Consider the following 14,242-nt stretch of genomic DNA (forward strand, 5'->3'; position numbering starts at 1 on the left):
ATCCATACACTTTCTGTAACTGGTTGTAGCATGGACTTGACCTTAAATTCCCAGAATCCACTAATGAAATCCCTGAGAAGAGTCTCACTCCTTCTACCTGTGTATTCATGTGTGTTGCTGTGTACACATGTGTGATTGCTCCACACTGCCCCCGGGGGTGAGACCGCAGCCCACTCCAGCGATACTTGTTGCCATGTTTACGCATGTGTTTATATTTTGCGGGGTCGGAGTGATTGATAGGCGGTGAATGTCTGCAGGGCAGATCATGCGATCGAGGAAAGGTAGGAATGAAGGGCTTCTTCTTTTCCTAATTGACTTTTCCAGGGAGTTCCCATTCCAGACGCTCTTATCCAATGCTGAAGGAATGGGGTGTAGGACTGCACCTTTGCTCTCCTGATAAACACTTTTTAATACTCATTACTGATCAGGTTTCTGTCTTCTGTCAGGTTTGTCTTTTATTCCAACACAAACATTTCTAGACTGTTCTAGAGAATATAGGAGCAGTTGTAACAAATTGCATCTTATTTAAATGATTACCACCAGCAGTTAATTTCAGTTAACAACGGTGGAGAGATTGGCCACCACCTGCTCACATCAAGGCCATCAAGAGAAAAAGATGCAGAAAAAAAGAGAGCAGGATTGGGAGAGGTAGAGCAGAGTGCCAGGAGGCAGACAGGGACTTTCCAGACTCGACTGCATAAATCCTGAGTTTGACAGCTAATCTCCAGCTCTCAGTCTACCTGTCCTGACATACGCTCTTGCAGCACGTATTTCTCCACACGTGTGCTACTCACCCTCCCGCGTCTCCCATCTGTCTCTCTCCCAGATCCACCTTATCTGTTTGACTTGTATTTGTTCATTGCCATAGCTGCAGCAGCCTCTGCACTAACCGCGTAGAACACGCCTGTTATTAGACACAAAAAAACACAGATCGAGATATGATCGTAATGATGAGTGAACATCAGTGGGGCGGGATTAGTGGGTGGATGCATGTCATGCCATGTACAGATCCCCGATTTGAAAAATTAGCTTTGTTGACCTTGAATTTGCCATAACGTTTAAGGCACCTCAGTTTATTTTTTTTAATCCTATCTTTTAAGCGCTCTTTAAGTAGATCAACATTTCAGCGTAAGCCTCACCTTCTGTGACTCTGTCTGCACTTTAGTGAACAGCCATGATAAAAGAAACACCTGAGTAAATGAGGGAGAAAATCTGTTTTGAAAGCACGCTGGTACATTTCAGTCTGTGTATAAAAGGGGGTTGCCAAGAAACACAAAGTCATTTCAGTGATAATTTTCTTCCCATAGACAAGTTGAGCTTTAATGGGACTTAACCTGTCGTCTCACAGGATGAACATGAACACATCTTGTCACTTCAATAATTTTTTTCTCAATAGGAGATCTGACATCAGTTCTTACTTTCAACTCTTTTGGTTTCCACTACAGAAACCTTTAGTTTTCACCAAGTTGTAGTATTTAGTATCCTTTTCTACTGCTGCAGGCCTCCTTTGTATCCATTCAAACAGTGAAGTCCTTTTAAAATCCATTACCAGTTTAATTTGTCTAATCTACCTAGTTTTTCTGATGCAAACAATGATTATTACTTTTTTGGATTACTTCTGGATAACTGCATGTCTCTTGAAAAAACGGACACAGCTACAAGAATGCGAGCTCCACAAATACTCTCTTTTCTGTCTGTACTTCTTAACAATTTCAGTGTAAATAAAATACATTACCCTTACAAAAACAGTATTGAAACAAACAAAAGGTGTATCCTGTTCAAATAAGAATACTAATGTAATCAAGTAATCCTTGACAATGTAACCATAATCTTAATTACACATTTTTTCAGATGAAAAATTATATTATTATAATTACTCATTTTGAAGCAGTATTGTGCTTTTTATTTAGAGATGCAGAAACTAAAGGTACGGAAGTACGTCTTCAAAGACAAATTTCAAGTCAACATACAGGTCCGTCGGTCCTTTGTATTCAAAGTGTGCAACTTTTTCATTATACCCTATAAAACTAATATCCTTCATTAACGCAGCTATAAAACAAGTCATGTAAACCATGAAAACTATGTAAATCTGTCATGCAATTCTATAAACAGACACTCTATTAATAAGCTGACTATTTGGATTTCCTTCTTTCAGGTGCACCCTCTAATTAAAGCTCTTACAGGCTTGTATTGCTTCTGCTTTTGACTGTATCTATATTTAATCTTCAGCCTTCAAATGTCACCTCTTGAACAAAGCACTTTGGTTACGGGGTTATTCTTATACGTGTATTGTATGTTCTTCTTTGAGAATGGCTGACATGCCTGTAATGTTTGGAATCAGTGGCTGTGTCTTGTGAAGTGTCACATACCAGAAAGTCATACCTGTAGTTTACCTGGTGGTGCGTAGGCCAAGGAGTGACATTGTTGTTATTGAGATCTACTTTAAGAACTCTTCGTTCCCAGCGCAAAAACATCAAAGAGCCAACACACATTCCAGGTGAATGAAGCAATGTCATCCATCCACGCCTCTGTCTCGCTCTCTCCGTCACTCACTGTGTACACCTCTCCTCCTTCTCTTTGACTTATATTGTGTCTGCGTCTTAGGGAAAGGCAAATTGGCACACTTAAAGGAAAAAAATAGCTCTTTGTTTTTCTAACAGGTGTGTTTTAATACGCAGGCAAGGTTGAGTGACACAGTTTCCAACAAGACAGACCTTGAGGCACAGAGATTCCCCCTCAAGTTTCATCACAACACAGCAACACCTGATGATGGAGATGCTGCTCTGTTTGGAGAGTGGGCTGTTAGCGTGGGCCGGCATACAGCAACAGTAGCTTAGGCTACAGTAGCAAGGTTGTGAAAACACAGAAAACTGAGGGGTTATTAAAAATCATGTTGCACTGGAAACCACTCAGTCTTTACTGACGTCTGTATTACAAATGTTAATGATTCGTGTCGACTTTTAATCATGTGACGCAGTAATTTATATTTTTGAAGACATTTGCTTCCCTTGACTGTTGCATTCTGTTTCAGCTACAATAATAAATAGAGCTGCAACAATTCATTGATTAATCGAGTAGTTGCCAACTATTAAATTAATAGCCAACTATTTTGATAATCGCTTAATCAGATTGAGTCATTTTTTAAGATTAAAAATTAAAACATCTCAGCTTTTTAAAAGTGACTTCTGTACTCCTCTGACAGTAAACCGAATTTGTTTGGTTTATGGACAAAAGACATTTGAGGACATCATCTTGGATATTTTTCACCATTTTCTGAGCAAACAACAAATCAGTTTATCGATGAAAATAATTGACGGATTAATTGACAGTGAAAAAATTAACCTCTTCAAGTTTAGACTTTCTTCAGGTGTACTACTTTATCAACAACAAACGAATTGGCAACTATATTGATAATCATTTCAAAGTCATATTTGAGGCATAAATACCAAACATTATTAACATAGTGTCGTTCATCATCTCTTCAAAAGTTAAGATCTTCTCCTGACAATCAACCTCTTGCGTTTATGTGAATAATGATTTTTTTTTCTGTCAAAATGTCCAACCTGATCGCCAGAATAAATGGCGTCTTTGTACGTTTTTGGAAACCACAGATATGTTGAAACTCCAGGGTTTCCTCTACATGTAATTGATTGTGGCGCACCGCCACGGCAAAATAAAAGCCGCCACACCTTCAGAATAATGTTTTTTTGTTGTTGTTTTTTACCTTGTTTTTATGTTGTTTTATGTTTATGTTAATGTAAATTATTGTATGAAATGTGAATTTTGGCACAAAACATGGTGTTTTTCATGAAATGTGACGCTACGCTGCAAATACCCTTATTTTGAAAAACCAACACCGGAGTCACCACCTGCCTGTCTGGCTGCGGCGCGCGAAAGACGAAGAGAGTAGAGACGACAGTCCGACGTGGAGGGAGAGAAAAGGGTGAAGGAAAGGTACCTAAGCTAGGTTATATTTGATACAGGTTTGTTCAAACCCGTGAAAACGATACTGTTATAGATGGATTAGGCTACAGAAAAAATCCTGAGTTCAGTGTTGCCACAGTTACCTTGAAAAAGTAATCTGATTACTGGTTATCCTTTAAAAAGTAACTTAGTTACTTTACTGATTACTTGTTTTTAAAAGTAACTAAGTTAGATTACAAGTTACTTTCGAGTCAACCGCGTTTAAGGGCAGCATTTCCTCTACAACATACCGCCCGACCAACTTCTTCAACTCTCCCCCACTTACTTGTTTAGCACCGAAGTCCAGCTTTTGTTGTTTGGGAGGTGGGGGACCTCCTGCAGAAGTCCAGCTTTTGTTGTTTGGGAGGTGGGGGACCTCCTGCAGAAGTCCAGCTTCTGTTGTTTGGGAGGTGGGGGACCTCCTGCAGAAGTCGAGGCCGTGGCTTTGCTCGCAGCTCTCTGCTTAACACCACCTGGTGGGGCTTGCTCTGTAAACTTAACTGTGCTGTGCTGCGACTCCAAATGTTTCTTCAAATTTGACGTTGTGTTTTTGAAGCTTGACAGTACTTTGTCGCCAGCACAGAGTGTACAACGAACCTTAATATTCTCATCTTTAGCTGACACGAACTCAAAATAATGACTGTATTTCCAGCTCGATAACGCGCATCTCTCACCTCCCTCCATTGTTGATGTGTTTGTGTTGCTGCGTGGTGTTATACGTGAGTTGTCCTCATGCTGAAAACGTGACTTGTCGCATATGTGACATCACTCCCCGAGACGCAAGAAGAAAGCAAAAATATATATTTTTACTAAGGAAAATGACACAAATAATAGTAACGCACGGTGACTTGAATAAGTAACTTTAATCTGATTACTGTTTTTGGAAATATTAACGCGTTAGATTACTCGTTACTGAAAAAAGTGGTCAGATTAGCATCACTGGTCGGGATAAATGTGTTATTGATTGGTTAATACAGGATACGCATTATTTCTATCATTATTTCAGAGAGATTTTTATTTTTATTTTATTTTTGTACCATTGACACTTGTTAAAGAGAGATTACTTTAGGCCTAATAAAGCATGTCGAGTCTTTGGTTATACAGTAGAGAGAGATATTATTTTGTTGTAGATTAATTTTTAACTGTAAAACGTAATTTTCTATTGATAGAGGAAACCCGTTACGTTTCAGATACACGTTTTGAACAGCACGACATAACGTTAGCTTAGGTAATGCCCAGGTCATTTTCTGCCATGACTCTTTTCTGGTTACATTTTCAGATGAGTATATTAAACTATTTTCAAAAGAAGAGAAAGGTTCCAGAGGAAGAGAGTCAGGTAACGTTACATAAAGGAGAGGCTCAATGTTCTTGATTTATTATCGTGATGTTATTCCCTCAAGTCAATAGAAATGATAATGATGTGTACCGTGATAAGTGTAATATTTAAATATTCCTAACATTTCAGTATAGACTAGTTTAGTTATTTAACTTTGAAATATATCTTTAATTTGTTGTTGTTGTGTTTGTTGTTTTGGCCTAGTGATACTGCAAGATCCTATTTTCAATTATTATTTTCAATTCATGTACCGGAAACCCTATAGTAAATAATGTATTTAGAAAAACATTCAGTTTGAAATAGTCATAATTTCACATTTCAAAATTCATGTTGTCATCATCGTCGTCACCCTCCCTCTTCCACCTGGGCAGACCTCCCCCACGGTTTACAAAAATCCTGGAGGAAACCCTGAACTCTAACTTTATGTTCCAACTTTACGTTTCTTTAGGTTAATTTTTTAATTTTATGTTGTGACAACTTCGTGCTTATGGTCTGGTTAGGTTCAGGCACATAAAAGACTTGATTAAGGTTAGAAAAAGATCGTGTTTTGGTTTGTAATACCTGGTTTTGTTGCCACGAACAAAGCTGGAAAAATGTCCTGTCAGCTCAAACAGCAGTCCTTCGCTTGGCAGCCATCTTGATCAGCTGTCATGCCACCACCATCCCCTCTAAGATTGTGATCGTAATATGACACATCTTGTAGAACTGCTGATGTGACACATACAAAGTTGAACGTGTCTGTTTGCAGAAACGTAACTTGGCCAAAGTAAACAATCAAATTAATCTGTAGGAGAGGAATTTGATGACCGACATCCATGTAAGCTCGGGTTTTCTATTGTAAAAGCCAGACTGAGGGACCAGGTACCATCTATAAATCTTGCACTTGACAGTTAATTAACAAAAATGATCTTACAGACTACTCTGTTTAATCAACTATCAAATTAATAATTCCCCAGGCTTCTCCTATGTGTTACGTCTTTAGCACAGCTGCAGCTGTTGAATCCTATCCTTTCCCATTGCTGTGAATTAGAAGTAAAAGGTTTATTATTCCGCAAATTACGAAAGTAACATTGCATAAGGAAAGCAACACTGCACTAAGTCCTCATGTTTGCAAGGGAAAGGGTCCATATCTTTGCTCCATGATGCAGATGAGTGACACTGCAGTTGAGTCGATGAAAGCGGAGTAATTGATCTGTCTGGCGGTGCATGGGTTGCCAGGTCGGGTCTAAACCTTTCTCTCCTGGAGGGATTTCAGCCTGTTTGTCTTTGCCCTGTTAACACACGACTGCTCTAATTTCAGTTGGCCTGTAAAGCGATGAGTAAAGGTGTAATTGACTGTGGTTTCACTCCACAAACCCCCACCTATACTCATGCACGCACGCACTCACTCACACACACACACACACACACACACACACACACACACACACACACACACACACACACACACACACACACACACACACACACACACACACACACACACACACATATACTTTCTCTCCTCCGTCTGTCTCTATTTTCCTTACCTGCCTTTCTTCTCCCTCTCTGTCATCTCCACCTCCAGGGTGTGTTAGTGATTTCTTTATTTGGGTGTTTGTGGTTGGCAGGAATTTGCCTGAGTTTCAGTGTTTAACAGCGTAGTAACAAGACAGTGTCGATGGCAGGGGAGCAGTCCAGCTGCTTTCACTAGCTTCTTCGGTAATTTCTCTGGAATCTCAGGTATGATGATGGTTACCCACAGAGGTCATTAATGTGCTGCATCAATGTTTTACTGCAGCAATGCCTCTGAACAGACCAGAGAGCAGGATGGTGTTGTATAGGGCTCGTTTTTGGTTATAGAAATACATTTTCTTCTTGTGTCTTGTTGAGCGTGACTTGTTTGTGACTTTTAAACAACTATTTTGCTGTCCACTTGTCCATTTACTCAATTGAACACTTCCCCTTTGTCACTTGGAAGCTGTGCAGGATGACAACAACAATATTCACAGAGGTCATAACATGCTGGAATGAAGTGACACCAAATATTCAACAACATTTTACACTAAATTACACATTACATTAAAATAATGCCCTTCAAATCACAGCAGGTAAAAAAAAAGAACAGATACATAAGAGAAATCATTTATAGGAGGGTAAATCAGTTTACACATTACATATTTTTACCTAAATTTCATGCCCTTATTCCCCAAATACTTCACAGTAATTTGTAATAACAGATGGGGTCCTTCTGTGGAGAGGCCTGCTCAAAAGTCTCAGATTTTTTTCACAATTGTACAGTTTTCAGTTAATAAATCATTATTTAAGGAAGATATATATTTTCCATAGAGATTACTCAGGATTAAATATTATTTAAGCATTGAAGAAACTTGATATAAAACACATCGTTTAATGTTGAATAATGCAAATTTTGTACATTCTACAAAAGAGAAGAAGCAAAACTGACAAAAGCAATAAAAAACTTCAAAAGAACTTTGTTTTCTAGTAAGATTTTTAAGAATTTATACCATCATTTTCTGTTAAAACATACTTTTATACATAAATTTGAATTGATATGATGTATTGATGTTGTCATTGTAGTATAAATTACAGCAATATCCATAAAAAATCAAAATGACATTAAAAAGTGTGACCTAGTGATCAATGCTTACATATTGACTGTTATCAGCAGATTAATCACTAATCTGATTCATTAGTGTCAATTACTCCAATAAATATTGTTATGTCAAACCAGAAACAGTATTTTATTGAAAACAAATGACAAAAATCCATCATCTATTGCTAAACAAAGTATTGTAAAGTATTCATTTTAAAATTATTTTAAATACAGAAAAACAAGCTAATGCTGTAATGATATGAAAATTATGATAATACTATGACGCAATGATCAGAAAATGATCTGTACTCATTTAACCTCTGATAGAAATTAACAAAAAAGTGACAGAAACATTAATCCTTGGTCATTTTGAATTTTTAAAAAAAATTTGAATTACTCTTTTACTGTATGGGCTGAATATCAGTTTATCTACTCAATTCAAATGACTTTTTGTTTCTCTGACTTGTTCTTTTTTTCTGAACACACAATAGAAACTAGAACATTCTTCTCCCACTGTGTATATACAACGTAATGCCTTCATTTTATCCTGTATGGAAGGCCATGCAGGTATGCAGAGAGAGGCCACGGCTGAATAAATGTAGCTCATATTTATACATCTGTCAAGACACGCACCAACACTCTGGCACATGAGAGCACACACACACACACACACACACACACACACACACACACACACACACACACACACACACACACACACACACATACACACACACACATATGTGCAGAGTCACATTCCCCAGTTTCAAGCATGCATTTCAACAGGCCTTGTGTGAGCAGGAAAGAAGTGAAACCACTAAATGCGGCACATATATCCTGCACATTTAGAACCTTTTGAACGGATCGCTTTTTTTCCAGGGTCTGCGGCAGACCCCCAATGCTGACAGAGCCTGGCTGACTTCCTAGAACAGAACAATATCTGCCAGGTCGACCGAGGGGCCCAGCAGCCAACCCCCAGACACACACACACACACATATACACAGCGGTGTACACAAACGTCTGGCCTTTAAACCGTCAGCGCTCAGGCCCTGCCTTACATAATGACAGAGAATGGAGGCATTAAGGCAATTTGTTTGATTTAAGTTGTCAAGGCGTCCTGGACTCTGCCCCTCTCAGCTGGTTTTGATACCTGGAGTATGTGTGTATATGTGTATGTGTGTATGTGTGTGTGTGTGTGATGTGTGTACGGTGTGTGTGATGTGTGTGTGATGTGTGTGATGTGTGTGTCGCAGACCTCTTCAGTGTTGGAAAACAAGAGGAATGGAGTGACTCACACACAGACAGCAGGACAGAGAGGAGGTATCAGTGAGGGAGGTACTGTAGTAGCATAAAACAAGGTTTATCAGGTCCAGACAGCAGTGACAGAGCAGGCGGAGAAAAGTTTAAGGAAGGAAGAGGTGGAAGAGAGGTGGAGCTCCACAGCGATGGAGGAAGAGCTGATCGTGGACCTGAGATAGCAGGAATACATTATGTTTGTGGAGAGGGAATCGGTCTTGTGTGTGACTGTCCCCTCCCCTTCACTGAACATGAAGGCGGGTATTGTCTGATTCAGCTTCACCAGTCCTGACCTGAACAAAATATTTCTGGCCACTTGCATTCTCGGTATTTGATGTTGCGCATGCATGCTCGCTGAAGCTAGCTAGCTAACTTTTGTACCTGCTCATCATCTGTGAAAGAACAGGTGGATTTTGTTATCGCTTTTTGCAGCATGTCATTTAAACGACAAATGGCTATCTAACGAAAAATACAAAAAATAGATTCATGGAGTAGCCACAGAAAGGAAATCGTTACCTGGCCCAACTTTACAAACCCTGTTTACATTTGTCAACCATTCACATTTCATTCCAAACTAGCATTTGAAACTTTAGCGAAAATATTTACAGTTTCTTTTGTACAGTCTTTTTTCTAACCCCAAATGATAATTTTATACCTTTCTACAGGAAATGTAGACAGTTTTTTTCTCTTTATTTTTAATAAATCTAAGTATAATTTTAAGTCAACAGAACATTAGCAGTCTACCTGGAGGACTTTGAAACATCAAGACAGTCAAACCTTCCTCTGACAGACATCATACAACATATCTTCAGTGAATAACTTTTGTGAGAATCATAATATTCAGTTTTTTCATTGAGTTTTATTTTCGATGAGGCATTTGTTCAACTGGTTAATTTTGAGGCTTCAGTTTTTGTGATTTTGACTAGTTTCTACAGGTGTCGCCATTACTGGGTCCACCTTTGTGTTTGCTGTAGAAAACGTCATAATGTTACGTTCAGTGCATGTTGGTGTGCAAAGCGTCCCCTCACCTTCTCTTGTAAATGATGTAAATGAAAATGCCAGAATGCAAAGTAAAAGCATGAGTGGAGCGTCACAGGTAATTACACCAAGCCGTGGAGTGTAATTGAGCCTGATCAAACCTGCTCACTGTGTGTGCAAGTGTGTCAGCGTGTGTGTGTGTGTGTGTGTGTGTGTGTGTGTGTGTGTGTGTGTGTATGAGTGTGTATGGACTTTGAGTGGAATAGAGGCCCAGTGTTCTCCGACCCAGCTTTAAATAAGGGGTCTTTATCTGGCTGCTGGTGTGGGAGCACTAAAGGGCCGAAGCGTTTCCTCCGTACAGACGTGGCTCATGCCGCTCGCTCCAGGTGTGGTGACCACTAACCAGCACGGCTTTCAACCGTCACGCCTGATTTGGAGCCTGGGGCCGTCCTGGCACTCATACGAGCACACACTCATGCACGCACACATCCATTTCTTATTCAAACTTAATTTCCCCCCAAGTGTTCATTAAGTTCCCTCCCCTCTTGGCCCTCAGCAGTGGAAACAGGCATTGTGGGAGTTGGAGTATAGTTTGAGGTCGTAGCTTTCTGATTGGCTCAGATAGACTCCAGAAACAACACATCCCCTCATACATTCTCCATGATTGTTCGGGAAGATTTGGTGATTTTAGCTGCGTTTCCACCACAGGAACTTTCCCCGGGGAACCTTTGGAGGGACCAGGGTCTAATTTAAATTCTGAGGACATTATTTTACCCAGTTTGTTTTTAGTTTTTTGTGCTTTGACAAATCCATGACATTCTTGTTGTATAGTCGGACATGTAAATGACAAGCAAAAACAGCCATTGCCTTTTCATACGCCAGCAGATTAATTTGGCTCATTTTAGCGGGTGTTTAGTGCACAGTGGAAATGAGAAAACAGCCTTTCAGTTCCTTGAAAAGTAGTTTGTGGGACTAAAAGTTCCTGGTTCTTTTGCGGAAAACGTGGCTTTGTCTAAATATAAGACCTCACAAGTTGGCTATTAAAATACATGTAAAATCAAAGTGTAACATATTCCATAATAGACATTTGTTAGTCCAGCTGAAGTATGAAATCAGTCAAAGACGTCTTCAAAAGCAACTTGCTCTGAATGCTGATGTGTTGAAGTAGCACAGCATGTAAACATTTTACTTTCAGTGGTTGTTTTATATATAACTAAGACCAGGTACATCCTCTGCACAGTACTAATATGCAGCGATGCAACTTGTGTGGCAATGCAAAGCCTTGACTGTTGCTGTAATATTTATTAATCTTGTCCTGGGATCTCACCATGTCAAAGACTTGAGACTTGACATTTGCAGCAGACTTAAATGAGGTTAAAGTCAAGTCTCAAGTCCTCATTTCTGTTGATCCAAAACACTCGTCCAAATCGCATTTGTCAAGTTTACAGCTGTTTTCTATCCTCTATTGCAGACATAATTTGTCCCTATCAAGGTCTCTTAATGAGTTCTACATTTTTTTCTCTGTCTCTCTTTCCCAGATCTCCTTTGATTTGGCCGAGTACACCGCTAATGTGGATGGAGTCGGAACACTTCGTCTCTTGGATGCCATCAAGACATGCGGTCTGACCAACAGCGTCAAATTCTACCAGGCCTCCACCAGCGAGCTGTACGGCAAAGTTCAGGAGATCCCTCAGAAGGAAACCACGCCATTCTACCCTCGTTCACCTTACGGTAACGTCATGTGCTGTAGATTCATGTGGAAACACACACACACACACACACACACACACACACACACACACACACACACACACACACACACACACACCACACACACGCAGACAGATTACCTAACATTTTCTACATTGCACCATTCGTCAAATGATTGTGTATGGCCATGTAAGGAATATGAACTCAGATCGCTTGATACCTGTGTGTGCGTGCGTGCGTGTGTGCGTGCGTACGTGCGTGTGTGTGTGTGCATGCGTGAGTAGGTGAATAGGGGGTGCTTCAGTGCTCAGGCAACGTTTGAGCTCTCCACACACCCCGAGGCCAAACGTCTGACTGAAGACTGGAGTGGCTCTCGCTTTAACAAAGACACCTTTATATCCACAGCACTCAGCACTCACTCACTCTCAACACACACACACACACACACTCACAGACACACACTTACACACACATGCAGGCTGTACACGTGTGTGAGTGATCAGGTTTCATGCTCTGTTGTCTAAATGCTCTCCTCACCGACACTTTCCCCATCTGTCAGCGCTCAATCTGAGGCTGCTGCATGGGAGGCGCATACCATCGTGAGGAGGGCTGCTCCTCTATTAATTAGACTTGGGAAGTGGGGAGGTGGGTGTCACCATGGCGACCTCCCTTAACCTCCAGTGAACATCCTGACCTGTGGCTTAATCAACGGGCGCCTCCCTTGGCTCGTTCTGGTATTCCCCTCATCACAAGAGAAGGGAGGAGGTGGAGGAAGATGGCAAGAGGAAAAGAGGGGAGAACTTTTTGTACAAGCCTGCTTTTGGTCAATCAGCAGGAGTCTGTGGTTCACGTTCCCGACGGTGAAATACGATCTGCCGCACTGCTGTGTTCAACTATGACATGTAGTGTAGTTACAACACAGAATCTGCCTCTCTTTTCTGGTCTTTCAGCAGCTTTGAGAGAAGAGGATCTGTTTCTTTCTCTGCTTAAATCATCACTTAAATTGAAGATTGAAGTGTGTTAATAGCTGTGTGAAAGCATGTGCACAGAGAAACAATCTGAAAAAACAGTTTGGTTTTGTGTAAGTGACATATATGTTTCTGTCACCCTGTTTCCTCTCCATCTCCGAATTTCCTCTCAGGTGCTGCAAAGCTCTACGCCTACTGGATCGTGGTGAACTTTCGAGAGGCCTACAACATGTTTGCTTGCAACGGGATCCTCTTTAACCACGAGAGCCCAAGGAGAGGTGAGCTCACGGCACGACACGCATCCTGCTACTCCATGTCACCACAATGTCGTGGCTGTTTTTTGTGTTAATGTAGAAGTTTGTTTGTTGCAGCATCTGACAAGACGAGCTACTTAAAGAACATTTTTAAAAGATTGCTTTAGGGCTGAGCATTAAGAGATCATATATCCATATATCCAAATATGTAATATAAGAAAATGGGTCAAACAAGACAGGAAATATTTAAAAGCATTTATTATAGTGGCTAAATCATTGAAACAGCCAACGTGTTTCGACCTCTTGGTTTTCTTTAGGGTTCCAAACACCAAACGACACAGGTGTGGCCTCACCCATACAGTAGCAACAGCCAATAGGAGGCAATAACATAACAGGTGAAACAAATACAGAAACATGTTGGCTTTTTAAAGGACTTAACCAACATAATGAAGCCTTTTTAATGTTTTCTTCCTTGTTTGACACATTTTTAATCAATCAAGCTTTATTTGTAGAAAGATTTGTGTACAATAAAGTACACACACACACACATACACACACACAGGCAGCAATACAAAGAACAGGAACTTGGGAACTGATGAAGTGCCATCTTGAGTAAAATGCCTGAATAAACACTATCCTTAATAAAATACATACATTAAATGCTATAATACATACAGTAGGGTCAAAAAGCCTGAAAAAATCACAGACCTATATTCAGAATGCCTGGATTGCCTTATAGTTTTTGATTACAAAAGTTTTCTTAATTTACTTTTTCCTGTGTGCAGATAGGAGTTGGAAGAGTTTTATTACTATATTTAATGTAACATGACTTTATAATTCCTCTTACAAATACGTAAACAAAAATAACAAAATAAACAGCTCAAGCTCAATTTAAACAATCTACATTTTTGTGGTCAAAAATCTACCAATACGCCATCAGTTATAAACTACTCTTCTGAGTTTAGATTTTATATATAAATACAGTATGTAAGCATGGACTGCATAATGACTACATTAATCCTCCGATGGTACAAATGCACCAACGTTTACATTTTTATAAACTTGAAGTTCACGACGTCATGCACTCAAAAGCTCTGATCTCAGTTTGCTATGTTATACCTCAGACAGGCAGCATATTTT

General features: G+C 39.9%; 1 protein-coding gene across 1 annotated transcript in view; it reads left to right on the forward strand.

The window, feature by feature from the left end:
* The window catches only part of gmds (GDP-mannose 4,6-dehydratase), a 180,322-nt gene that overhangs the window by 48,701 nt on the left and 117,379 nt on the right, over positions 1-14,242 (forward strand). The window contains exons 5-6 of the mRNA XM_073476727.1: positions 11,709-11,901; positions 13,022-13,126. Of these exons, the coding sequence (XP_073332828.1) occupies positions 11,709-11,901; positions 13,022-13,126 (298 nt within the window). The remainder of the gene's footprint in view (positions 1-11,708; positions 11,902-13,021; positions 13,127-14,242) is intronic.

The sequence above is a fragment of the Pagrus major genome, chromosome 11, assembly GCF_040436345.1.
Source record: "Pagrus major chromosome 11, Pma_NU_1.0".
In the NCBI taxonomy this organism is placed as follows: domain Eukaryota; kingdom Metazoa; phylum Chordata; class Actinopteri; order Spariformes; family Sparidae; genus Pagrus; species Pagrus major.